The 26,913-nt window shown below is 32.3% G+C and overlaps 2 protein-coding genes and 1 long non-coding RNA gene across 10 annotated transcripts in view; 1 reads left to right on the forward strand and 2 right to left on the reverse strand.

Moving 5' to 3' along the window:
• The first annotated feature begins 892 nt into the window (after positions 1-892).
• fat-spondin (extracellular matrix protein f-spondin) lies at positions 893-6,965 on the forward strand. 2 transcript variants are annotated; one of them, XM_035866260.2, is made up of 12 exons: positions 893-1,051; positions 3,064-3,274; positions 3,457-3,641; positions 3,920-4,111; positions 4,315-4,601; positions 4,705-5,108; positions 5,199-5,370; positions 5,466-5,706; positions 5,767-5,950; positions 6,030-6,193; positions 6,322-6,495; positions 6,583-6,965. In XM_035866260.2, exons 2-12 carry the CDS (start codon positions 3,094-3,096, stop codon positions 6,661-6,663), a joined length of 2,265 nt encoding a protein of 754 aa, XP_035722153.1. In that variant the 5' UTR covers positions 893-1,051; positions 3,064-3,093; the 3' UTR covers positions 6,664-6,965. The 2 variants fall into 2 exon arrangements, with proteins under 2 accessions (XP_035722153.1, XP_035722155.1); XM_035866262.2 differs by lacking the exon at positions 893-1,051 and adding an exon at positions 1,380-1,734.
• On the reverse strand, positions 1,397-2,305 carry LOC118441610 (uncharacterized). Its single transcript, XR_004838175.2, has 2 exons — positions 2,067-2,305; positions 1,397-1,767 (listed from the first exon to the last, which is right to left on the reverse strand). It is a non-coding gene; the product is annotated as an uncharacterized LOC118441610 (long non-coding RNA).
• Positions 6,966-9,886: 2,921 nt separating the features above from the next.
• Positions 9,887-26,913, reverse strand: part of Trpgamma (Transient receptor potential cation channel gamma) — a 78,534-nt gene continuing 61,507 nt past the window's right edge. For 5 of the 7 annotated variants that reach the window (XM_035866248.2, XM_035866245.2, XM_035866247.2 and 2 more), the window contains 16 exons: positions 26,778-26,908; positions 24,240-24,474; positions 22,360-22,508; positions 21,872-22,067; positions 17,876-18,046; positions 17,322-17,556; positions 16,353-16,473; positions 15,357-15,641; positions 14,972-15,105; positions 14,714-14,843; positions 14,437-14,632; positions 13,913-14,107; positions 13,559-13,784; positions 12,969-13,325; positions 12,397-12,873; positions 9,887-11,952 (listed from right to left, as the gene is read on the reverse strand). In XM_035866248.2, coding sequence (XP_035722141.1) covers positions 11,786-11,952; positions 12,397-12,873; positions 12,969-13,325; positions 13,559-13,784; positions 13,913-14,107; positions 14,437-14,632; positions 14,714-14,843; positions 14,972-15,105; positions 15,357-15,641; positions 16,353-16,473; positions 17,322-17,556; positions 17,876-18,046; positions 21,872-22,067; positions 22,360-22,508; positions 24,240-24,474; positions 26,778-26,908 — 3,405 coding nt within the window. In that variant the 3' untranslated portion in view covers positions 9,887-11,785. The remainder of the gene's footprint in view (positions 11,953-12,396; positions 12,874-12,968; positions 13,326-13,558; positions 13,785-13,912; positions 14,108-14,436; positions 14,633-14,713; positions 14,844-14,971; positions 15,106-15,356; positions 15,642-16,352; positions 16,474-17,321; positions 17,557-17,875; positions 18,047-21,871; positions 22,068-22,359; positions 22,509-24,239; positions 24,475-26,777; positions 26,909-26,913) is intronic. The other 2 variants (XM_085656945.1, XM_085656946.1) reach the window with 2 other exon arrangements.

The raw sequence follows: 26,913 nt of genomic DNA on the forward strand, positions 1-26,913 counted from the left end.
CCGATAAAAATTATCGTAATTTTAATTGAATTTATATCGTTAATATCCTTAAGTTTAATATATTATATTTGAGAAAATATTTTTCATAATAATATTGAAATGTTTTTCCTTTATTTCTTTTTCTTTATTTCTTCATTTCTTTTTTCTCAATTGTGAAATATCACACGACAATTTTTCTTCCTTTTTCGCATATACATTCAGTATGATTTATTAATCGTACTGAATCGATAAATTATCGATCAATGAATATGATAATATTTATTAAGATCTATCGAGAATAATACAATCAATTTTGTGAATTTTATAATATTCAACTAAAGCATAATTTTAAAAGACAATTTATTAAAGCATACTCGTGGATATGATATATCACATACAATTTCGTATTATCATCCGTCATGATTCCGTTTCGGTCAAGATATCGCGACCTAAAATTGACCCTAAAGATAAAGCGTTTAGATCGTAACATAAGAAAAATCTCTTATTTATACGTATAGTTATAATCCAATGTAATCGATAAAATTGAGATTTTCTATCTCGAATCGATATAATTTTTTTCCATTAATTTTATTCCCCTTTTTTTTTCCTATTCGAATAGATAATATCTTATTAATATTTTCATAAGGATAAGAAGTATAAAATTTTTATTAGATTATCTATTATACGTAAAAATAATAATAATAAGGATAATTTTTCTTTCACAATCAATACATATCGTCGTCCAATCATTTTTTACTTTCATCGTATCGTAATTACGTTAATCGTAATTAAATATACGGAATAAAAAAAAAAGAAAAAAAAAAAACAAAAAAACGGGAGAAAAAGAAAAAGAAAAAATAAAACGAAATTATTGACAATCTTGTTGATGATTTTCGAACGCGATGAAGTATCAGAAGACGGTGATTTTTTGAACCGAGAGCGCTGACTTTCCAGATCTGCGATAGCCCTGTATCCAGTTAGAGTCATTCCGTTTAGTCGTGAACCATCCTTCTCTCGTTTCGCTTAAACGAACTCGTCTGGTAGTGTACTCGTCGCGAGTTCAGTCTGAAAGGTACGTACATACGCGTATATAGTATGTCTCTTACAAGAAATCATAGCTGCGATCGATCAGTGAGTCTCTCGTTTCGCAATGGCGTAGGATTTACGAAAATTCATATCATTTTAAATTATTATAAATTATTAAATATTAGAAATTAGTCCGGCAATATATTTAACACCTTTCTTTATTTTGCGTTTGTTGGCTCGAAGGTGATAATAAAAAGGAAAGAAAAGAAAAGAAAAGAAAAAAAAAAAAAAAAAAAAAAAGAAAAAAGAAAAAAGAAAAATAAAAGAAAATCAATGAAATAAACGAACAAATAAATGAAATAAATAAAATTCGAGCGTGGCTACTTACGTGCTTTTTCTTTCTTTTACTTTTTCTTCTTGCCAAAAGAAAAGAAAAAAAGAAAAAAAGACAAAAAAAAAAAAGGAAAGAAAAACTTTCGACCAACATTGTTTCGAGTTTCCACGCCAACCTGAGATACATAACTACTTGCGTAATAGTTTTGGTCACAGACCGTTACCCGTTTTAAATTCGGCCGGGGGCAAAACACCCCGAAGCTATAGAAGTGTTAAACTCGTGAAAGGACGAGTACCATAAAAGAACTCGCGTTTCTAAAGATACCGTTGATTCGTGCTCGACACCGGTGATACCATCTACGTCTACAAACTTTGTCAAAGAACTATTGTCTTTAAGTAAGTTGTTTTTGTCCTCGATGCTTTTTTTACCTTAAAATAAAAAAGATATGTCGATTACGATTTTTTTTTTTCTTTTTTTTTTTTTTTTTTTCTTTTTTATATGACATGGCATTACTACAATCACGTTTCTCATAATTCGTGATAATCAACGTATATTATATTTGAACGACGGGTAGGTATTCTCACGATTTCGTGAAATTCAAAGAATTTTCATTTTCACGAGATGGAAAAACGATCGAAGTGAAACCGAAAAAGAAAAGGAGAAAAAGAAAAAGAAGAAGAAAGCGAACTTCAATTTCGCTTTAGAACCAACAATTTCGATTACTTACAAAGGCGTAAATATAAAAAGTCGAGGAAACGAGGGTGAGATAACGAGATAACGCTTATACGTTTTTCTTTTTATGGATATAATTAACTAGATATGTCACGCTTCGGGCGTGTTAGAACGACTGAGAGAATGGGAGAGACACATAGTTGTCTAAAGTTTTTCCCATGTATCGTGAAAAATATATTTTCTCGATAACATTGAAATTATTACGTGCAAATATAGACAAACGCATAGCTAACATTTGAAATATCGATATTTTCTAAACTATTATCATTTCTAATAAATATAATTAGAAATAAAATTAGAAAAAGAATATCTTTCGTTTTTAAAAGGACTAATGTAATAGCCAATTATTTTTTTATCGTTATATCTTATTAATTAATTAATTTACACAATGAATATAATTTTTATTATGAATTCTTCGTTAATTCGTGAGATCACTAAAGCGTAAAACGTAAAGAGCATTCATGGTGAATCACGAGTGAAATACTGCAATTTCCGGATCACGATATCATGTCTTATCTCTTTTTCTTTCTCTTCTTACTCTCTTTTTCTATCTTCCCCATTCTATGTATCTGAAACTCTTTCTCTCTCTCTCTCTCTCTCTCTTTCTCACTCTTCGTTTGTATATCGCCTTACAGCGTTCTAGAAACCAACACCTACGTTTGAGCCGATCTCGAAAGTCTCTCTCTGTCAAGACTGACTCTTGGAATCCCGACCTAGTTCCCATATGCACACATAATCAAATGAATCGAGTCGTAGAACATCTTATTATGAGCTACGAAATGAAAAAGACACTCGCCTCCGTTCATCGTAAAATTCTTTCGCCAGTTCTTGCCCTCGAATACGATAACTAACATATATATACACACACACACACGCATACATACACACACGCACTCTTACACACTCCTACGTAAACGTAGATATATAGGATATGTATATAAAAGATATATCCAAGTATAAACTTTATTCCAAGATAAATTGAAATTTTTCAGTTGACCTCGAGTCAGCAAGAAGATACGAAAATGTTATTCTTAATATTGATGGCGTGTTTCGTTGCCACAACACTGGCAGGATGTCCAATGAGACCATCGGCGGGACAAACTTCCGCTGGAAGAACACCCGGAGATGGCGGATACAGAATACTTATCAGTGGGACTTCTGATAAGTATATCCCAGATGCCGTTTATACCATTAGTCTACAAGGTATATGATACGTTCTATGATTCTTTTATTTATTTGCTTTTTTCTTTCTTTCCTTCTTACATTTTTTTTTTCAATTTTTCTTTTCTCTCCCTCTCTCTCTCTCTCTCTTCCTCTCTCTTTGATAAAAAAAGAAATAATTTCTCAATAACGAAACGTTCTCGTATTGTCATTATTTATTTCAGGATCAAGAACACACGAACGCCTTCAACAATTCACGCGTTTCACACTTTCCGTACATTCACAGCACGCACCGAATAATCCAACCATTCGCGTTGGTTATTTTCAATTATTCCCAGATTCTTTGACTACCTTCAATGAGGATTGCATTAACACTATTTCTGAAGCTACGGATTATCCAAAATCCGAGGTTATTAAGATTTAATTTTAAGTTTTTCATATGAAACCTATTTCTTTTTCTTCTTTTTCTTTTTCTTTTTTTTCTTTATTTCTTATTATTTTTTTTTCTTTTTTTTTTTTTTTTTTTTTTCTAAGCTGAAAAAAATCAGAAGGATAGAACGTTAAACTTATATTGGCTTCTAGCCAATCGTTCTCCAGTTTTGTTCTTTTTTTCTTTTTCTTTTTTTTTTTCTTTCTTTCTTTCTTTCTTTAGAGTAAGACAATTAAACTTTTTGTATCTTGGAACAGATCCAAGTTATGTGGAAAGCACCACCGACTGGATCAGGCTGTGTTGTCTTTACTTCTATGATCTTGGAGAATAACGTGAGATGGTACGCCGAGGATGAAGGTCTGACAAAGACCTTCTGCGAGATGAATCCGACGGAAGTCGAACAATTAAGTGAGGATAGATGTTGTGCTTGCGACGAAGCTAAATATTCGGTGAGTTAATAAAATTACGTTACGGAGTAACGTTTTCGATTTCATTTTTGATTTGGATAAAATAAATTAAATATTTTTTATTGACCAAATAAACGTAACGTGTCTTTGTTAACGCAAATATATTTTTACTTTATAAATATATCATTATAATGATATAAATTATAAATAAATGTATATATATATATATTTATTTATATTCGAAGCTGACCTTTGAAGGCATCTGGTCCAACAAGACACATCCTAAAGATTATCCATTTTCGGCATGGTTGACGCACTTCAGTGATTTAATTGGAGCATCCCATGAACCAGAATTTTCTTTCTGGGGCAGAGATCATATCGCTACAGATGGTTTTAGGCAACTCGCCGAATGGGGATCAGCCTCTGGTGTAGAAGCTGAACTCAGAGCTCAAGCAACCAAATTGAGAACTCTTATCAAGGCCGCTGGTCTTTGGCATCCTAATGTAAATACTAACACCAGTGCGAATTTTAGGCAAGCGTATTATTATTATATTGCGATATATTTTATTCGTACATTTTATCGAGTTATAGTTATTGAAAATTCTTTTTTTTTTTTTTTTATTTATTATTACCAGGGTAGACAGGAAACATCCATTACTCTCGATAGCTTCTATGTTCGGTCCATCGCCTGATTGGGTGGTGGGTGTTAGTAAATTAAATCTTTGCCAAAAAGATTGTACTTGGGCAAAGAGTATGATCATTGATCTTTATCCTTGGGATGCTGGCACGGATAATGGTATCACTTACATGTCACCAAATTCAGAAACGAATCCAAGAGAAAAGATGAAACCTATCACGACTTCCTATCCAGAAGATCCTAGATCACCGTTCTACGATCCAACTGGTAGACCTATGCTTCCATTAGCTAGATTATATCTCGATAGAGAAAAAATCATTCAGCGTGGTTGCGACGAGGAAATACTTCAGCGACAAGTACAAGAATTAGAGGTCGCTGAGAACACCGAGGACACTTCAAAACGTACAATGATATTGTTATTTGTTTATTTTCAATAGCGATTAATTTTCCCTCGTAATAATAACAATTATTTATTTTTCTTTTTTTACAAAGCCGAATGTCAAACGACGAATTATTCGCCATGGTCTTCCTGTTCCGTAAGCTGTGGCAAAGGATTGAGAATGCGTACGAGAGAATACAGAATGCCAGAAAAGGCAAGGATGTTTAACTGCAACAGACAACTCGTTTTCAAGGAAATGTGTGTTGCCGATATACCAGAATGTCCGTAAGTTTATTTTCTTTAAGAAATCTTTTCTAATAAGATAAGATTCACCTAATCATTAATTTACAATCACTTCCCTATAATTTTATATCTCGTAGAGGCGAAGAATATGAAGATAATGATACCTTGTTGGTACCAAATGATACTATCTGCGAGACTACCGATTGGAGCGAATGGTCAGAATGCTCGTCGACATGTGGCATTGGCCTCAAAATGAGAACCAGACGGTTCAAGAATCAAATGGGTCGTAAGAGTTGCTCTCTCGTTTCTTTGGTAGAAAAGACAAAATGTATGGAACCTCCGTGTCTTGTTACGGAAACTGTCGATCCTATTTGCAAAGTTTGTATTTTTTATTTTTTAAATTATTCATAATATTTTATTATGTACGATCGTTTATAGGTTACCGAATGGTCGGATTGGTCACCATGCAGTGCTTCATGCGGGAAAGGTGTAAAATTAAGAACGAGATTATTATTAGTGGATCCAACGATGCAAGAAAAATGTTCTTCGCGTGTCGAGTTGCTTCAACAAAGACATTGTCTTATACAATCTGATTGTACCTTCGATATGGCTACGGCAAAAGGTAAAGAAATTATGATATAAAGAAAAGAATGAACTTTAATTATGGATGTAAAGAACGTAATTATATGATAATTTCCAAGTGGTCTGTATGGAGGAGGTCGACGTTGGTCCTTGTAGAGGATATTTCCAAAGATGGGCATTCGATCCTCGCAAATTAATGTGTGTTCCTTTCGGTTATGGCGGTTGCCGAGGTAACAGGAATAATTTTCTCACCCCCGAAGAATGCAATCTCACTTGCAATATCGTAAGTAAATCTTTTTGGAATAAAATTTAAGATTACTAATGAATAAATATATATATATATATATATATATATATATATATATATATATATATATGATGAAGTAATCAATGAGCTCGATCTTAATTTAGGTACGATCTATCCTAACTGGTGAAAATCCAATTCAACCATCGGCACAAATTCAAATACCTGCCAATTCAACGAATTTGACACCTGTCGATTGTGAGGTTTCCAATTGGTCACCTTGGTCACAGTGCAGTGTCACTTGTGGTACAGGACGGGTCGTTAGTTATCGTACTATCAAGGTATAGTGATATAGTATCGGATAATTAAAAAAAAAAAAAAAAAAAAAAAAAAAAACGTTGCCCTCTATTTTCTTTTATCTTTAACAGAACGAGCCTCAAAACGGTGGTCGACCTTGTCCGAAAAAATTGCAACGACGTTCTAAATGTCAATTGGCACCTTGCAATTAAACGAGTTTTCTTCTTTTTTTTTTCTTTTTTTTTTTTTTTTTTTTTTCTTTGTTTTCTTTTCTTTTTCAGGATGTATTTGAAGTTAGCATTTTTAACCATGGAAATTTTACGCTTCCAAGGTTTAAATTACAATATTTTTTCTTTTTTTTTTTTTTTTTCCTTTACAAATGTGAGTATCCTCAACGAAAAAGAAAAAAAAAAAGATGATCCTGTCTTTTTTTTTTATTTTTTCTTTTTTTTATTTTTGACAACATGACAGGTATATAACAGTCGGATGTATCAGAATAAACGATATTTTATTAGTGGTCGTATTCGTACTGTTTGATCCTTTTACTTTTCATTCGAAGTTCATTCGGAAATGCAACGATACATTTTCTGATTAATATATTGTTCACATAGGATATTAAATCTTTTCATTTTGTTATTAAAATATTTATAGAATGAATTAAAACGAAAATGTATGTATTTGTCGTACGATAAAACATTAATTATGTTTACGTATAATACTCGTAAACGAACGTGTCTATTATTAAATTTCACAATTACAAACATTAACGTGATTTTTAATTGAATAAAAATAATAAACGTAAAATATATTGTTAAGTTGAAAAACAAAAATGATGAATTGATGATATAAAAATAATCATGTTTCTCGTATATGAATATTAATTAGTGTTTCCGAGAGATAACTTCGAAAATCCTTTTATTTTTCTTTCTTAATCTGATGAGACGCCTTTTAAGACATTGAATCGATATTTCGATATGGTGAATTTCCATTTATGTAAAAGCAATAATAAATAACGTGAATTATATAAAATATGCGCGAAGCTGATAAATCTTAAACCTATTCGATAATCGTTAATTTAATATTTCTAAAATTGCATTTATCATGAATTACGGGAATATTTTCATAATTATTTATGTACATTCTATAAAATGTAAAATTTCAATTTATGCTTTTAAAAAGACGCCCCATCAATGTACCGTCCTATCGATAATAATAATAATAATAATCATTACAAAATCGGACTATCCATTTCGCTGGACTAATTTCTGAAAATGATTTCTTTGAATTCTGTCCATGTATATATCTCCTGTATTCCCTAAGTAAATCTAATAAAACGTTGGTTCCATTTTTATAACTTTTTGTTTTTTCTTTTTTGCTTATTATTTACGATCGCAACAAAGTGCTTTAGTTTTTCTGCTTATAGCCTTTCCAACTAACAATGTTCATTATAGTTTTTGCCATGTCGAATATCTACGTTCCACATTTACGATAATAATCTCATATATATATTTATATATATATATATGAAATTATATAATACATTTAGATGATATAACTCTATTTTTAGATCTGTCCAGACCAAAAAGTTAGTGAAAATAGAAAAAGAAAAAAGAAAATAATAATAATAATAATAATAATAATAATAATAATAATAATAAGAAAAAAATAAACAAAATATAAGATTTTGTTTTTAACGTCAATTCTATTTTTGTCACGTTAGCAAGTTGCACTTCCTTTTGTGGTCATGACAGTTCTGATTAATCATTAATACTTATCATATTTATATAAATACACGTAATATCTAAGGTATGGTAAGAGAATTCATTTTAGGCCACTACTAGTCTCTTACTACGCTGTAATGAACTATTTGGTCATAATTTCTCGTCTTATCTTTTCTCGAGTTCAAATCAAAATTTAACGATAACAAAATTTCAATTAAATCGCTTACAATTAATAATCATGCAAATTAACATTTATAAAATCATAATCTCCTAATTTTTTAAACGTTTCTCAGTCAGTATAATTAATCAATTTATGATAATTTACCGACGATTACAATCTTTTCTACCGATGGTAAATTACATATATGTTTATGTAACTTTTTTTTTTTTTATACGAAACAAAAACAAAAAAAGACAACATATGTGAGATATTGAAATTATCATGCGATATGTTGACATTAAGAATATGCCACTTTTTTTTTTTCTTTTTTTAAATAAAGAATTATATTAATTCGTTTGTTTTTATTTTATATCGATGGAAAAAAAAGGCCTGATTATCGATCTTCCAATCGATATTTCTTTTACATACGAAATAACGTGTAACGCATTAGGAGAATATGATGTCAGAGTTAATAACTAAATTTTCGTATTTTGTCTGTGCGACATGGAGAAGCTAAAATTTCATTAACTTTTATCAAATCTTTGAGTATTCATCGTTTATATATAAATTACACGCCTGCGTTAGAGAGAGAAAAAAAAACAAAAAAAAAAAAAAAAAAAATTTCGCGTAGTTTACATTATTAATAATAACAATCGATTGTTATAAGTCATGATTGATCATTCTCTTTATTGATATATCTCACACACACACACTCCTGTCATTATTTATAATGATGTAAAATATCAAAAATGTAAAATCGATCGAACGATTTTTAGAATCTGGACATGTAATTTATATATATATATATATATATATATATATATATATATATATATATATATATATATATTTATATGTATATACGTATATAAAAAAAAAAAAAACAAAGATCCGATGAAATAAAAATCTTTTTTTTTTTAACAACGAGGCCGTAATAGTTTAAATCGTGTTGTCTATATGTTAGGAACAGAGAAAAAAAAAAAAAAGAAAAAACGAAAAAGGAAAAAAAAAATGTACCTTTAGAAGCTACAATTATTACTAGATTGCACACACGTTTACAGACATCTTGCACCTACTATACGATCTTAATAACAACTTGGATTATAGTTTAACGCGATCCAATCTTAATGATACGTATATAATAAAAGAAATTCTATGGAATTTCTTTCTTTCTTTTTTTTTTTTTTTTCTTTTATTTTTGCTTCTCTTCTCTTTTCTTTTCTTTTCTATTATTTTCTTTCTTTTTTTTTTTTTTTTTCGGAATATCAAAAAAGTCTGTACCGTTTGAATGTTCGTTCTCTTGGATAATAATACATCCAATAGTATGGACTAAATCGTAACTATGGTATAATTATAGTGTTTTGTCTCATTAATTACATTTTCTTTTTCTTCCATTTTTTTTTCCTCTCTCTCTTTCCTCGTACCTTTTTTTTTCTTTCCCGTATCATCTTAAATATAATATAACGTTAAAATATGATATTAAAACGAAATACATTCTTTCAATATATTTCACCTTTTTATATTCTTATAATTTTTTTTTTCTTTTTTTTCTCATTTTTTTTATTTTATTTTATTTTTTTTTATTCAGCTTTGCTATTGTATTAATCTTATAGATTTAGGCGGATTCGAGATAGGATCGAGAGGCGTTATAAAATTTCGAATATCTTTAAAGCAATCATTATAAATCCGTGGTACACATATATAATACATCATAGAGGCTCAAAGATATTAACATTTTTTTTTTTTTAACTTAACGACTCTTATTTTTTCCTTTTTTCTTTTTTTTTGTTCCAGCTACGCTTAATGCAATATTATCGGTAATTAATGTATTACGTGTCCCGTGTCTGACTAGTGTTGACTAGACTAATTTGCGCCGACCCACGTGCCACTTCCGTTCTGGCAGTAGTAGTAGTAGTAATAATAATAATAATAATAATAATAATAATAATAATAATAATATTAATAATAATAATAATAATAACAATAATAATAATAATAATAATAATAATAATAATAATAATAATAATAATAATAATAATAATAACAATAATAATAATAATACTAATAATAGTAATAGTAACAATAATAATAATAATAATAATAATAATAATAATAATAATAATAATAATAATAATAATAATAATAATAATAATAATAATAATAATAATGATAATAATAATAATAGTAATAGTAATAATAGTAATAATAGCAGTTATAATAGTAGTAGTAGTAGTAGTAACAGTAGTAATAGTAGTAATAGTACTAGTAAGTTTTACTTTTATATTTCGTACTTCTAGAAGACGAGCGATTTTAAAAAAAAAAATCGATCTCGAACAAATATCCGACGATTGGTTGTACCTAATGACTACTCGGGAAAAACAATTCTTTGGTAATACGGACGGTTTTCTAAGGATACCGATGATTTATTTTTCTTTATTTTATTATCACCTAAACGACTCGAGAATTTGTACAGGACACGTCCTAAAAACTTTCTACGATCTTTTCGATATGGAATTTCTAAAAGGAAAAAAAAAAAGAAAAAAAACGAAGAAAAACAAAAGAAAAAAAATAAATGAATAAGGAAGAAAGAAAGATGAAATTGAAAAATAAATAAATATAATATAATAAAAGTAATAATCCTCGAAATGGTATTCTTCGTAAACGATGATTAATATTATAAGAATCTGTAAGAATTGATGACGTGAATTATGATAAAATATATAGAGATAAAAAAAATGATATCACATGATTTTTGGTCGATGCGGTAGGCACGGCTAACATTAGAGTTTTTTTTAATAACGCTATCGCGCTATCGCACTATCACACTATTTCCACGCGAACACTGTGAAAAAGGAGCTCACGGACGAATGAAATTCACGAGTTGTCATTGGTACAGAATCGATCCGATAGTTGAAAGTTCGTAAAGTATTTTTATAACCGGATGTCGTACTCGTCTCGAAGGGAAGAGTATTTTTCGAAGGGTCGACGACGATAATATTTCTATCTCCTTATTTCTCTTTATTTTCTTTTTCTTTCTTTCTTTTTTTCTTTTTTTTATTTTTTTCTTTTTTTTTTTTTCTTTTTTTTGAATTTTTATTCTCTTTTTGTTTCATCGGAGTTTCGCGTTCTCGACGGACACGTAAATATAATTGGCGAGGCGCGTCGTCGTGAAAAAAAGGCATCATTGTGTGCGTCTGCCGAAGGCGACGAGATTTGTTTCTTCTTCTTCTTCTTCTTCTTTTTCTTCTTTTTTTTTTCTTCTTCTTCTTTATTTTTCTTCTTATTATTATCGAACCTCGGAATCGCGAATTATCGTTGATTCTCATCGTCGCCAACTTTGTCGTACGAGTTATCGCGCTCGAACTCGTAATATTCCTCTTGGGACATTTGGGATATTCGTGATCGTGTAATCGCCGAGGCTCGTCATCGAACCAATCGATGACGGGGCCGTGCTCAGAGCCAACCAGCTGATACGTCGTGTCCAGAGATCGGCTCGATGCCAGGTAATCGTTGAAGTTGCGTTGCCGAACCATTTGTCTTAACTGTCATTGAAATCGCTCCGCTAGCAATAACGCTCTCCTCCGTGGTCGATGGTGTCAATGGAACAGCACTAACAACTCCTAACAAAGGGAATATATCGTTAAAAAAAAATAAAAAATTGAAATTTTATTCGATAATATCCGAAGAAGAATGGGGCTCGTGATGATAGATATTTTCAATTTTTAATAAATATTGAAGGGAAAAACAAAAAAAGAAAAAAGTGTCATTTGATAAAAATCATTCGAATATTAAATATTATTTTATAATATTTTTACTTCTCCGATATAATTGTCCCCGGTACGAATTCTTTGTCGTTCTTTTCTCTTCTTCTTTTTCTTTTTTTTTTTTTACACTACGCATATCTACTTAGTGATATTGCTAACAATTCTAATATATAAAGATATATATAATATATATAATATAATATAAATAAATAAATATATATATAAAGAAATTATAATAATACATAAAGAAAAAATATGAGCAAAGTTTCGAGTATGCAAAGAGAATGTAAAAGAACTAACTTTGTTGCTCGCTAACACTGACGATCTCGGCGGTATCCAAACTCGGCTGTTGACTCTGTGTGACTTCGTGTCTACGAGGTGTTATCGTTTGTGAACCAAGTTCTGGACCTCTTGTAGGTACGCTGCTAGCACGATGCAACTGTTTTTTCGAAACTTTCGATAAAAGAATCGAAGCTATAGGCTGTGTCGTACTTTCCATTGGATTAGAATTGGTGCTGGTCATTGCTGGGGTCGAAGCTCTCGACGCCGAGAACTTTTTTCGTTTTTTCGTCAAAGCAGACACTAAAGCAAGACGGCCAAAAGAGTGATGACTTTCTGTATGATGTGAATGATGACTGTGTTGATGGGATTGATGACTGTGAACATCATGACTACCATGAATTTCTAAAGAAGATTTTGAATCCGTTGAACCTTCCGATCTCGAGCCACCATCTTCGGATGCTGGTGAATAAACTGAATCCTCGGAACGAGATCTACCTGATAAAGAAGAAATATTCGAACATTCTTGATTATCTATCGAAATGACGTCAATTGATATATAAATAAAAATCAATCGATTGCAAGAATCTTACTGATGAATTTCTTCGAAACTTTGTGAGCCTTAGCAGCTTCGATCAAAGTATCCCAACGTTTTTTCTTCGAGCTACTTCTAGCACCGCGACTTTGTCTACACGCGTTACTATGATGTAATGTCTTCTTCGGCATCGTACCTAAACCAAATATCTCGCTTCGCGTCGAACCAAAGATCTCGTGATGAGAATTTTCATGTTCTACCTCCTTCCAAGAGGCAATTAGTTCCGCGACCGGTTCTAACAGTGTAGAACTACTGCCAGGTTGTGGAGCTATATTAAATCCCTTCATCAAGCGCCGTTCCTTCTGCCGGTTCTTCTTACCTCCCGCACCTATGGACAGCTCTTTAAGGCTACCGTCTATCGGGCAAACAGAAAAGCAAAAGTGGACCGTGCTCAAAAAGAAATAATCGTGAAACTATAATCGAACACAATAATAGAAAGTATTTTAAAAGTAAAAAAGTTAATAACATAGAAAAAGAAAAAAAAAAGCACAACTTGACATACCAATTATAATATAGAATTATAAAAAGAAAATACAAGCTAAGGGATTCGTAAGGTAATTATCTATACTTTTTTAAAAAATTCCTCACCAGTTCCGGAACCACTTGCCGTCGACGTATTCATCCCAGAATTTTTAAGAATCTCAATGATTTCACAACGAAACGCGCTAATATCCTGTTTTATCTCGTTTACGTCGTCCTCGGTGACACCCTCGTTCTCGGCCTTTCTTTGTTCAACGGTGACGTATCGCCTAACCAAATTTCTCATTATACTTTGATAACGAAAGTCACGCTGTGAGGCTTGCTTCGCTTTTCTCTGAAAGAAAAGTATTTCACGTCGATGAACGATCGTCCCGATCATCATTTTGTTACCTCGATAATGCGAAATGACGATTCCCTTTGAAGAGATCCTACGTCGATATGGTATATAGTACAAATTTTTACCCTGATCGTTCGCATGTGTTCCTTTTTGGCGGCTCTACTATGACCACAGAGTTTCCGATAAATCCACAAGCCGACGTACCAAGCGCTCTTTGGTGTAGGAATGATATTGAACGGTGGTGGAACTGTTCCACCTTCCTCAAAATAACTGATCCAAAGTTTGCTCCTGGCGAACTTCCATTCGACATCAGCCCGTTCCTAATATACGAATTTTTATTCATTCTTTAAGCGATCGTTAAACAATAGATTTACATCAATTGTAAATCATTTATTTTAACTATAATTCGTCATATTGATTGATTAAATCGCATCCAATATAATTAACATCAATTGAGATAAATTGTTAAAAATTATGATACCATTTATTGATTTAACTTTAAACATGTGAAATAATAAAATCCAAAGTCAAATTGACGAGTTACGTAAATCTAGGATTAAAAAGCGAAAGATCGTACGATCTCGATAAGGAAAAAAAAAAAAAAAAAAAAAAAAAAAAAGAGGAAGTAATATGGAAAAAATTTACTTACGGATATTAACTGATAGGAATGATTCATCATGGCGATTAGAAGATTTAGAAGAACGACGATATTGATTACCGAGTAGGTGCCGAACATTAACATACCCCAAAATCTCGTGAACACTTTAATGCCATCCAATTCGAAACTTTCGAGATCTACCAATCCGAAGACAGCCCAGAAAAGCGTTTGAGTGGTCTCGAATAAACTGCCAACATTTTCCAAGTTCTTAATTAATGAAATAATTCTTTACATGTTTTATTTAAATGAATTTCTTGTGAATACGTACTTGGCGAATCGTCGCCAAACGATGCAAGCATTCGAATCTGTTGTAATGTTGACGTTCATTGGATATTGCATTGCTGTTGGGCATCTCTTTTTTTCCATATCAGCGTAATACCATAAAAGTTGATTCAAACCTACCGATAGATCGAATAGAATGACAAATCTTGAAAAATTTAACAAAACGATATATATATATATATATATCATAACCGATAACTTTCGAGGTTTCTTCTATAAGACTGGTCATACATTTTATACTTACCGCAAGAAAAAGCAAACAAAACTAGAACGTAGAGAAAGAAGAATTTCATGATATCCATAACCATCCTCGATAAAGAAACCTGAAGAGGTCCAAGATGGGGATTCACGGAAAATATATAGACGAGTTTTAAAGAACTGTAATGAAAGATAAATACGAGAACATTTACATATTGTTCAATATATATATATATACATACACACACACACACAAATACATCTTATATTATTATTAAATATTACACCTAATATTAATTCTAACAATTATTACTGTTGGTAATATATAATTGTTAGAATTAATAATAATAGTTAATTATAAATGACAGAGTAAAAAAAAAAAAAAAAAGAAAAAAAAAAAAAGAAAAGATTCGTCTACCGAAAAAATTCACCTAAATATATTGGCGGCTGAGAAGAGGCCTTCCGATATAAGCATAGGATCCCAAGTGTCCCATTGTTCACGCTGCAGTTCCGTCTGAAAACCTGGCTGCTGACCTTCATTTTCCTTTTGTACCCTATAATAAGCGACTACTCTGAGGGCTACCGTAGCGACGTACAAAGAATTCGTCACAAAATCTATCACGTTCCACATATCGTTCACGTATTCCTTTAAACCCACGTCCCAAAGTTGTTTCACCTCCGACCATATCAATCCAGAGACCCAGGCCAATATGAACCTACGATAAGTCGAACGAAGACAAGATTTCTATAGAGATTTGTTCTCCTCTCGTTTGTTAAAGGACAGGATACTCTTATCCTGGTTCTTGATTGTCTTTCTCTCTTTCTCTCTCTCTCTCTCTTTCTCTAGTTCTATCTCTCTTTAACGTCATAATAAAATCCCTTTCGAAATCTTACAGTAGAAAATAGAAAAATCAAAGAGACTCGTCTATTTCGAACGTTCTATAACATGATTACACTTTGATAAGGATAAAAAATGATTTCAAAAAAATGATTTAGAAAAAAACCATCCCAATTCATACGATACCATATTGAAACTAAATTATTTAAAATATTAATAATTTAAATTTACTATCCCTTTATATATATATATATATACGATCGATATTATTTTAAACGCATTATAATAATACATTTTAATCATTATAATCATGAATTGCGATTATAATACGGAATATATAATAGAATTTATTAAATATCAACAATGAAATATAAATGTTATGATTGGTTACATTCTAAGGTAATTATTCGAGTGGACAAATTAATTTAATTGATTTTATTCGAAATTCAATTGCAAATATTATTATGATAAATATATATATATATATTGAATCGACGAAAAGACGAATAAAATTTTTACGAATGAATATGATTTTTGAGAGAGACAGAGAACAAGAGAAATATAAAAGAAATGTAAAAGAAAAGTTTACCACTCGACGATAGTTGGTGCAGCACCCCTTTTGGTTGATACAGAATCGTGGTCAACAACGCTGTGCCCAATCCAATTACCGATTACGCTTTCTATCCTCTGACTTGCTAGAATTAACATAACTGCGAACAAAGAAGTATAGAATTTCCTGTTTACAAAATAGATTTATGAGAACGTCGCAAATGTGGCAAAATTCGTCGAAAAGTTTATCGCGTACGAACGTTCCCCGCACGTTCCCCGATCTTAACCGCAAATTCATATTTTACTTTCAGAGCACGTCGTTAGATCAAACATTCTCTTTTTTTTTTTTTCCTTCTTCTTCTTCTTCTTCGTTCTTTCTTCAACGACTTACGAAGCTTATACGTCGACATTCGACTATAATAGGACGTCAGTAATACTCGATAACTCTCGAAACACGTGTGAATATTATTAGCGAGTTATAATAAACGGTGAGATCGATGAGAGAGGAAAAGAAGATTTTTTAATAAAACAAAAAAAAAAAAAAGAAGAAGAGGAAGAAGAGGAAAAAAGAAAAAGAAAAATAAAGAGGGGAAAAAAGAAGAAGAAGAGAAGGAGAAAAAGAGCGAGATCGGACGAACGATGAATCTTCGACCTTTATCAAAACCGGACGTTAGGGAATAATCTGTTTGGACTATACGATAAATCTTTGGAGCCATGTAAAAATTCAAAAACGACACGTTATTATATCAGACGTTGTTGGCTCTTTGTATACTCTTTCCCATTTTCGAGACAACATTTCTTTCGTATATATTATGGTAATAGAGAACGTGGGACGGGGAGAGAGAGAGAGAGAGCAGAATGATAGAAGGTAGGAAAAGAGAAAGAGAGAGAGAGAGAGAGAGAGAGAGAGAGAGAGAGAGAGAGAGTGTGTGTGTGTGTTTTGACGTGGTGGTGGAATTTGTAGAGGAGATCCTACGTTTAAATGGAGCAAAAACTTCGTTATACGTACATAAAAAAGTGAAGTATGATGCCGAGTGACAGATGAACTTGATGAATGGTTTCCTCATAGTCTGACCGATGCTGCTGTGAGGTGCTATGATGTATGCCACACTGAATAGTGGAAAGAGTAAGCCAATCCTGACGATTTCCATAGCTTGAAGAAGCATGTTCTTTCTACGAAAACCGGGAAGACCCTCGTACCAAATCGATGCTAATAGCTGCTGCACGTTTGGATGCGCGACGAACTGGAAATTTTCGAAGCAAAGCGAAATTGTCCCGAACATTATTGAGTTTCTCTCTGTTTCTTTCCAGACACGTAACATCGAAATAACAATTAGAATAATTAAATAATGGGTTCAGTTGTTATTCCAAAGGAATTAACTTTTTTCCATCGATCAAAGATATCTTTTTTCTCATATAATGAAACGACGAAAGAAAGAGAGAGAAAGAGAGAGAAAGAAAAAGAGAAAGAGAGAGAGAGAGAGAGAGAGAGATAGAAAGAGAGAGAGACAGAAAAGAAATGAGTCGATTAAAAGAAAATAGAAAAAGATAATGAAAAATTACCTTTTTTTGTCTAAGTTTTATAGCCAATTTTAAACGATTCAAATGCATTCTCTCGCCGTGCTCGAACGCAGGCCCTTTTGGATCATGATTGAGAAGAACCTCGAGCTCGTAGGAACTTCTTGTATGGTCGAGTAAAGCCGTAGCGAAGTCCTGACATTGTCTCCTGAGTTCCTGCCAAAAATTCATGCTAATTTTAAGTTGTTAAACGTATAGACACCCTTTCGTGTATCCCATGTACTCTATCTAGATATGTAGATACCTAAATACATTCGCTTTTGTACTTTCCATTCAGAAGGAACCATAAATGTAGGAACTTTCAAGCTCGCCGCAATATACTCGAGAATTTAGGATAAGCTTCCCTAATCATTTTCCCGTTGGATGATCGAATTTCGATCACGTGCTTCAGAATATAACACGACTGCTTGATTGTCGACGTGTCTCTCTGAGAAAATAGTTGGGACAAAACGTTGGTATAGTTCGAGCAGAAATTTTCCGAATCGTTCGACCAAGAATTTTGTGTATATGTGTATGTGTATGTATATACATATATATATATATGTGTTGATAGATGACAGTTCATATAATCCATTCACGCTAATCGTTGGCAGGTTAACTGAAAGATTCAGTCGAGCATTCATCTTCATGATTTACTTTTCCTTTTACCATTTGGTATGATTACGTTTAATCTCGTATACGTATAGTACGTGTAATATGTAAATATATGTTCATATATCTATTTATTGTATATACACGTCGAAAAGAGAAATTTCACAGGACGGCTACGTCGTCGATCTTAAATATATACAACTATATATTATATATAAAATACATACGTATACACACATGGTATAATCTATCTAAATGTTCGTTTAGAAATTTGGAAATAAGAGGAATTATTATAAAAATACTTGAAAATCCAAAACTTGTCGAAAGTTATCGCGTATTAATTTTTTGATCTAAGCAATAAATGCTCCTAGATTGACGAAAACGTATACTCGTACTAGCTCATGCTCACTCTATCTCTTTATCTCTCTTTCTCTCTCTCTCTCTCTCTGTCTCTTACCTTCGTTCATATATTGTGGCAGGATGCCAATGATAACGTTTACAACATCAAAGCGATATTTCGAACGTGCCCAAATATTTGCCGACGCGTGTGAAAAAAAAAAAAAGAGAGAGATAGATAAAGATCGAGATAGAGATCGAGATATAGATACGCACGAATAAGATCTCAGTGATTAAAAGTTTTAACGAGGTATTAACCATTAAAAAGCAAGATGGTATGGGGCATGTTGTAAATGGTATCCCTCTATCCTTGATATCTTACTACGTTGAACGCGTGATGTTTATTAATTTCTTAGAAAAGTAAACCTTGAAACTTGAAAATTCACTCGTGCATTCTCTTATCGAAAAATTTTGAATTTTCTCTTTAAAATGTAAGTTGTCGAACCACTCAAATGTTTATCGATTTATCGATAAACTACGTGCATATTGCAAGGATAATTTTTTATCGTTAAAATCGTGCGATATTAAACGTCGAAAACGTGTTTCCTGGAGGGTAAATCGAAAATATGCTTATATTATATAGAAACACACACACACACACACACATATTCTATATTTTTATATATATATATATATATATATATATATATATAAAATATAAAAGAAGTTGAAACAGTAAACGAGGTATCGGAAAACGAAATATTTCCTTTTTATTTCTATTTTTCTACTTATCGAAGCAACGAATAAAAAGGAAAGAATCCCGAGGCGAATATAGATAGAATGCAAATAGGAACGGTGAGAGCTCAATAAAATTAAAAGCACACGGATGAATGTGCCTTTGGGTCTTCTTAGCTATTTCACGAAAAGGGAGAAGAATTTATATAGATAGTTATACATCTACGTGGTCTCTCAATGTCGTCTTCTTTATTTCAACCCTCTCACTCTAATCTATCGTACCCAATTTCGAGCTAAGAATTTATTCGCGTCGTTAGAAATTACTCTTTCTACTTGAGAAAGAATTCGACTCTGTCTGGCCAATTCCATTCTTGTAGGTCGCCAAAAAACCATCTTGCCGTTAAATAATTAAACTTGGCTAAGTGAATTGAAGTATCTGTCTTGTCAAAAAGATCGTGTATTTTTTCTTTTTTCTTTTTTCTTTTTTTTCTCTATCCTTCCTTTTTTTTTTCATTTACTGTTCTCATTTGTTTTTTTTTCTTTTCTTTTCTTTTCTTCTCTTCTCTTTTCTTTTTTAGAAGAAGATGAATCTCGTTAAAAAGTTTTGTTTCCTTTTCTTTTTTTTTTTTTTTTTTTTTTTTTCTTTTGGGAAAGTGTAAGGGGAGAAAAGAGAAATAAGAACTTTATTAGCGTGTTAAGAAAGCTCACGGATAATGTTAGTTACACAATATTGACTATAGAAATAAGTAAACGAAGTATAATTACAAGGATAATTTCTCTATCTCGCAATAATCTTTAAAGAAAAGAAATATAGAGAGAAAAAAAAGAAAGATAGACAGATAAATAGATAGATAGATAGATAGATAGAGAGAGAGAGAGAAAAAGAGTGAAAGAGAGAGAGAGAGAGAGAGAGAGGAAGATAGGCAAAGGATTTGCAACTGTTAATAATAAACTTGCAAGAAATATCTGTAAAGTCTAATCCTCTTTGATGAAAAGCAAAGTCAGAGGTGATACCGACACATATAGAGACGAAATGTGTACGCGTATCGAAGCGTACATTGATTCGACTAGAATAAAGAAAGAGAGAGAGAGAGAGAGAGAGAGAGAGAGAGAGAGAGAGATACTTTGGCGTGCGAAAAATAGAAAAAAAGAGAAAGAAAATACGAATATCGGAAAAGTCTGCGTTTATACGATGTGCCGCCGTTGCTCGACTCTCGATTTGCTGCTCCAGTAAACATGTCCTTTCTCTTCGTCATTGTGTCGCGAGCGCATTTACACGTTTGTTCTTTTCCCCCTTCGCGGCTTTATAGGTCAGCTCGTACTTTCTTAATCAGTGCGCATACTACTACTACTACTACTACTACTACTACTTCTTCTACTTCTTCTTCTTCTTCTTCTTCTGCTTTTTCTCTTTTTTTTTCTCTTTTCTTTTCTTTTATCTCTTTTTTTTTTTTTTTTTTTTCCCCTTTATTTTTGGATAGGGCTCTCTTATATAGGTAGAATTTTCTATTCTCTTGTGTATTAAACGGGGGACGAAAGTATTAAAGAATAATGACTCGAAGGTATATGTATAAAAGTTCGAACGATCGAATGGACTACGTATGCGTTTATAAACGAAAAGAATGGCAAAGTATGAAAACTATAAAGCATTTAACTCTACGAATGTAACCTCCTGGTATTCTACTCTCGTTGGTATTTGATTTATGCTTCTATAAATCAAAAGTTGCCGGAGCTTGGCGAGCTCTTAAACTTCCGCCACTTAAAAATAAGAGAGAAAAATAGATAGATAGATAGATAAAGAGAGAGAGAGAGAGAGAAAGATGCAACTTCGTAGCGTGTGCGATGACGCTTGACCTCTACGAGAAAGCTTTAATGTAGAAGTAAAGAAGATGATTTTAAAACTATCAACTTTTTCTCTCTATTACTCTTAGACACGTGTCGTTTGTCGAATAAAAAACAGGATATCAAAGATATACGTACATTGAAATAAACTTTGAAATTCGATCTAATCGTTGAATTAAAGTAAATTAAAATAATAAGAGACAGAAAGAGAGAGAGAGAGAGAGAGAGAGAGAGAGAGAGAGAGAGAGAGAGAGAGAGAAAGAGAGTGTTCATTTACATACTCGTATAGATCGAAGGAAAATAGAAAAAGGAAAAAAGATGTGTAAGATGATCTGTTATTGTTTTTACTATCTTTTATCTCCTTCATCTTAATCCTTTCTCTTTCTTTCTTTTTTTTCTTTTCTTTTCTTTTCTTTTTTTTTTTCTTTTTTTTTTTTTTTTTTTTTTTTTTTTTTTTTATCATTTCCTTTATCTCACCTGATACTCGCACTTGAACTCGTGCTCGAGAAAGGATAGTCGACGGAGTTCCCAAGAGAGTTCAAAGGCCGTCAGAATTGGATCCTTCGAGGAAAGAGCTATAAGTGATGGCGATGCCAGGGCACGGTAAGCGTTTATTCGGCTTCTCGAATGCCTTAAGGAATCCTCCATCCTGGACGTCACACATTCGTCACATCTAAATCAACGATTTCATTTTATTTTTGTCTTTATCTTTTCGTCGCTTTTACTCAGTTTACTTTTCGTTTCTTTTTTTTTGTTTCATTTTTTTATTTTTTTTTCTTTTTAATCAAAAAAAAATCCATTTGTTTTTCATTCCTCTTCGTTGATCGATCGATCGATCGATCGATCGATGGATCGATCGATTGATTGATTGATTGATTGATTGATTGATTGATTGATTGATTGATTGATTGATTGGTTGGTATCAAAGCATAAAAAAAAGAAAAAAAAAAAAACACAGGACTCACCCACAACGAACATCGTGCGGCATTGGTAGAGTCGAGCCACGATCCAGGAGGATTTTGATGATCTCGTAGTTGTCCCTATGAGCCGAGAGGATCAACGGCGTGATATCCGGCGTGAATGTTGCGGTATCCGGCGGTAGAGCTTCCCAGCTCTGCCAGGACACATTATAAATGTTATTTTCGTCATAATGATGTAAATCTTCGTTTCGTGATAGGAACTTAAATATTCCTTTTTCTTTTTTCTTTTTTTTTTTTTTCTTTTTTTTTTTAAAGATAACAAAGACATTTTTTTTTTTAGGACGGCAACAAGCAGCCATACCCATTTAAAGGAATTTATTTTATAATATAATACCATTTTAAAAAATATCTTGGTAAACGAGAGAATCATATAGAAGGGAAATATATTCATATGTCATTGTTATTTCTCTAAGGTCGTAAAAAAAAAAAAGAAAAAAAAAGAAAAAAGAAAGAGAAAAAAGGAAAAAGAAAGAAAAAAAAAAAAAAAAAAAAAAAGAAAAAGTTTCATAAAATCGGCCATACGTTGACTCGTCCTTAATTAGATGATACCAAACGAGAAATCGTTTTCATCGTGACTATCCAATTTTCACAGACATAATGAATTCGTTACAAACTCTGGGCCACTATCCTTTTCCAAAGGATATCATTCACGAAGTTCTACGTAAGCCGATTCCTCGTTAAAGCCGATTAAACTTTCAACCGGAATTTACCACGTTTCTTTTACTTTTATTTTTCTTTCTATCTCTCTCTCTCTCTCTCTCCCTCTCTCTCTCTCTCTCTCTCTCTCTCTCTCTCTCTCTGTCTCTCTCTTTATCTATCCATCTATATTTCCTCTTAAAGTATCTTCATTCGTAAATTTGTTCAAAGATAAATTTAACCTAAGGGAGTTTCATTCTAAAATAATTCATAGTTTCTTTCAATGATTCATTCTATTTCTTTGAAATAAGGAAAGAAAAAGAAAGAGAGAGGGAGAGAAAGAGAGAGAGAGAGAGAGAGAGAGAGAGAGAGAGAGAGAGAGATGCAAGTAGTAGAGAACAAGTAGTCCCAATTGAAAGATAAGTTAATCGATATACTCAGCACGCGAATCGAATAAAGCTCTGAAGCTCGAATCTAAAGGAGGGTGGGGGGAGGGGGGCAGGAAAAAGAAAAGAAAAAGAGACGCACGTGTTCTACTCATTACCCATTGAACGTGACTGTAAGTATTTTCACGAATCTCTCTCTCTCTCTCTCTCTCTCTCTTTCTCTCTCTCTCTCTCTCTCTTGCGATTTTCTCGATCGTGTCTATAGCTAAGAATTGACGTGCACAAAAAACGTAAAGAACGTTGTCCAATACGGTACGGATACACGATATCGTGAAAGAACGTTCCCTCGTTCTTTTATACAGGAAGAGGAAAAACATTCGAGGAAGTTAAGTTGAACGAAAGAAGAAAAAGAAGAATTTATTTCGAATGTAGTATATGTAGGGTACATGTACCAATGTTAAGACTCCTGTCGGTCGAACTCGTATTACTTTACTTTAACATCCTACTCGAAAACCAATGTGATTTGTGGTTTCGAGAGTGTCTTAAAAGCTTGACTCTCTTCTTCTTCTTCTTCTTCTTCCTCTTCTTCTTCTTCATCTTCTCCTTCTTCTTCATCATCATCATCATCATCATCATCATCATCATCATCATCTTCTTTCTCTTCTTCCTCTTCTTCTTCTACTTCTACTTCTACTTCTTTGACTTCTTCACATATCTCTTCTTCTTTACTTTCCCTTCCTTTTTCTTTTTCTTTTTCTATTCCCTTTTCCTTCATTTTATTCCTCGAAAAAGAAGAGTAAAGAAAAAGGAGAAGTGATAGGCAATGAATCGATCGATACGTACGTGTGGATCACCATCCTTATGATAAACTTCTTCGTGATCGAGTAGAACTTCGACAGCTTCGACAAATTCCTCCGAAATCGCATGAAGTAAAGCATCCTTCGTGTCGACTTTGTGCTCGATCAACCATTCCACCATTTCGAGATTCTCATTGTCGATTGCCATCAAGAGGGCTGATCTTCCTAAAGGATCCACGCAATTGATGTTCAAGTCGGTCTCTTGTGCACTTTGAAGCATTCTGTGACAAAGATCATAAAACTCTCCTTATTTCGTTGTAACCTTTTTTTTTCTTCTTTTCTCTCTCTCTCTCTCTCTCTCTCTCTCTCTCTCTCTCTCTCTCTCTTAAAAAAACATCAACAACGAACGAAATGATTAATGCAAGACAAAGGAATAATTTTTTTGATCAGTATTGTTAATCTTTTTCTTATCAACTGTTTTTTTTTCTTTCTTTTTTTTCTTATTTTATTTTATTTTATTTTATTTTATAAGAAATTTCCTACTTCGTGCAATAAATTAATGAAATGAATTAATTTATTAAAGTACCTTCTAACGCTACGTTTCTATCAGATTTCCTATTCTCGTCGCAGGTGTCCTAAGTAGTACTTTCTCTCTCTCTCTCTCTCTCTCTCTCTCTCTCTCTCTCTCTTTATATGATGAAATTGCACGGATTAGGAAAGATCATTAATGCAGTTTAATAGTCACTAATTGCCTTAAGACGAACGATAGGCCGTAAATGATTATTGGAACCTTCTCACCCGATCTTGTCTCAAGGATAATTAATGTTCCTGTCGCAAGCAGCGACGAAATGGTGGATAACCATGTGACGCTTGATTTTATTCTCGAACATTGTGAAGGTTCAAAATTGAGAATGACGAAGAACTCTCGGAGGCTAATTACTTTCAGTAGGCTTTGCTTTTATACTTATAAAAAGAGAGAAAGAAAAAGAAAGAGAGAAAGAAAAAGAAAGAAAGAAAGAAAAAAAAGGAACGAAAAAGTGAAAGAAAAAAGAAAGAAGGAAGGAAGGAAGGAAGGAAGGAAGGAAGGAAGGAAGGAAGTAAAAAGGATAAATCGATCTTGACATTAATCTTACCTAGCTACGTATTAATTTTAATTATTAAAAGAATAATAGCGTGTTGAAAGATGAAAAAGCATCGAATAATTTTCTTTTCTTTTCTTTTCTTTTTAGTGGATCGTTTCAACGGATTACACGGTTGACAAAATACAAGAAGAGATAGGAAGAGAGAAAAAAAGAGAGAAAGAAAGAAAAAGAGAGAGAGAGAGAGAGAGATATTCTGACCCTTTCGTGAACGTGTCAATGCTCTTGTATGTATATATATATATATATATATATACACATAGTATATACATACATATATACGCAAGTGAATGCGCGTCCGTCCACGCGTGTTTCACAAATAGAGATAACGAGAGAACAATCGAATCCTTAATTTCACATGGTGAAATACATAGAAAACATTTATGTATGTGTCTCGTATACTAATTCATTGAACAAAGCGTATATGAGAGAAGAAAAAGTGTAAGGGGAATGGCCGATCATTTGCTGGAACTTTCTCCTTGTATGAGATAAAGAAATAAAAAAAGAAAAGGAAAAAAAAAATAGAGAGAGAGAGAGAGAGAAAGAAAGAAATAGTCGACACGCGTATGCAAGGGGAAATCTATGATAGTTAAGATAAAAAAAAAAAAAAAAAAAAAAAAAAAAATGAAATTGATTCATGAAAAGGTGAAATAGTAAAATTCCTTTTGACGTTCGTTTTCTATCCTAGGATAGAAAATTCAATAACTTGTTAACTTCGTTCGTTTTTCTCTTATTTTCGTTATTTTTTTTCTTTTTTCTTCTTCTTTTTTTTTCATTTCTTCATTTAAAAGATCTTATCATCGTGCAATTTATAAACGTACAATTGAAAAACGTGTTTCATTGGAAAATGATGAGGGATAGACCAAAAGTGGTATATGTAAATCTATGACATCCCTAGGGATGATGTTACGCGGCGGAATAATTTACCCGAAAGTGGTAAATTATAATCAGCAGTTCGTATAGCGCGTGTATGATATATTATGTAGATATATCATACATATATGTATCTAAATATACGAGATTTCGTAGGGCGTGCTTGTAAACGTAATTACGCTCGAAAGAAGAGACGACTGGACATGAAAGAGGTTTAAAAAAAAAAAAATTCCTTTCAAGGAAGGAATACTCCATCAAATGAATGAACGAAAGAATAAATAAACAAACAAACAAACGAACGAACGAACGAACGAACGAACGAACGAACGAACGAACGAACGAACGAACAAACAACAATAACAGTAACAACAATAAAGAGAACAGATAAAGAAAAAAAGTAGAGATGTGTACAAAAAAAAAAAAAAAAAAAAGAGAGAGAGAAAAAAAAATCAAAGAGAAGAGCTAAGAAGATTTAAAAAAAGAGTTAAGAAAAAACGAAAAAAAGGAAAAAAGGAAATAAATAAATAAATAAATAAATTCGAGAAAACGATCGGTCGTTTATTCGTACTTACCTTCTTACCGATGCCACATCACCTCGCTCTACTGCAAGCAAATATTTTTTCTCTTGCATAGAAAGACTCGTCATTTCCTGGTGAGGTCTTACCACGTTTTCCTCTTCCATCATTCCATGGATACTGTGCCTCTGAA

This window comes from Vespa mandarinia, chromosome 5 (assembly GCF_050613455.1).
Source record: "Vespa mandarinia isolate Hongniang chromosome 5, ASM5061345v1, whole genome shotgun sequence".
In the NCBI taxonomy this organism is placed as follows: Eukaryota; Metazoa; Arthropoda; class Insecta; order Hymenoptera; family Vespidae; genus Vespa; species Vespa mandarinia.

Coding starts and splice junctions, on each gene's coding strand:
- fat-spondin (XM_035866260.2), top strand. CDS start 3,094: ATGTTATTCTTAATATTGATGGCGTGTTTCGTTGCCACAACACTGGCA. Junction 3,642..3,919: donor CGGATTATCCAAAATCCGAG/GTTATTAAGATT, acceptor ATCTTGGAACAG/ATCCAAGTTATGTGGAAAGC. Junction 4,112..4,314: donor GCGACGAAGCTAAATATTCG/GTGAGTTAATAA, acceptor TTATATTCGAAG/CTGACCTTTGAAGGCATCTG.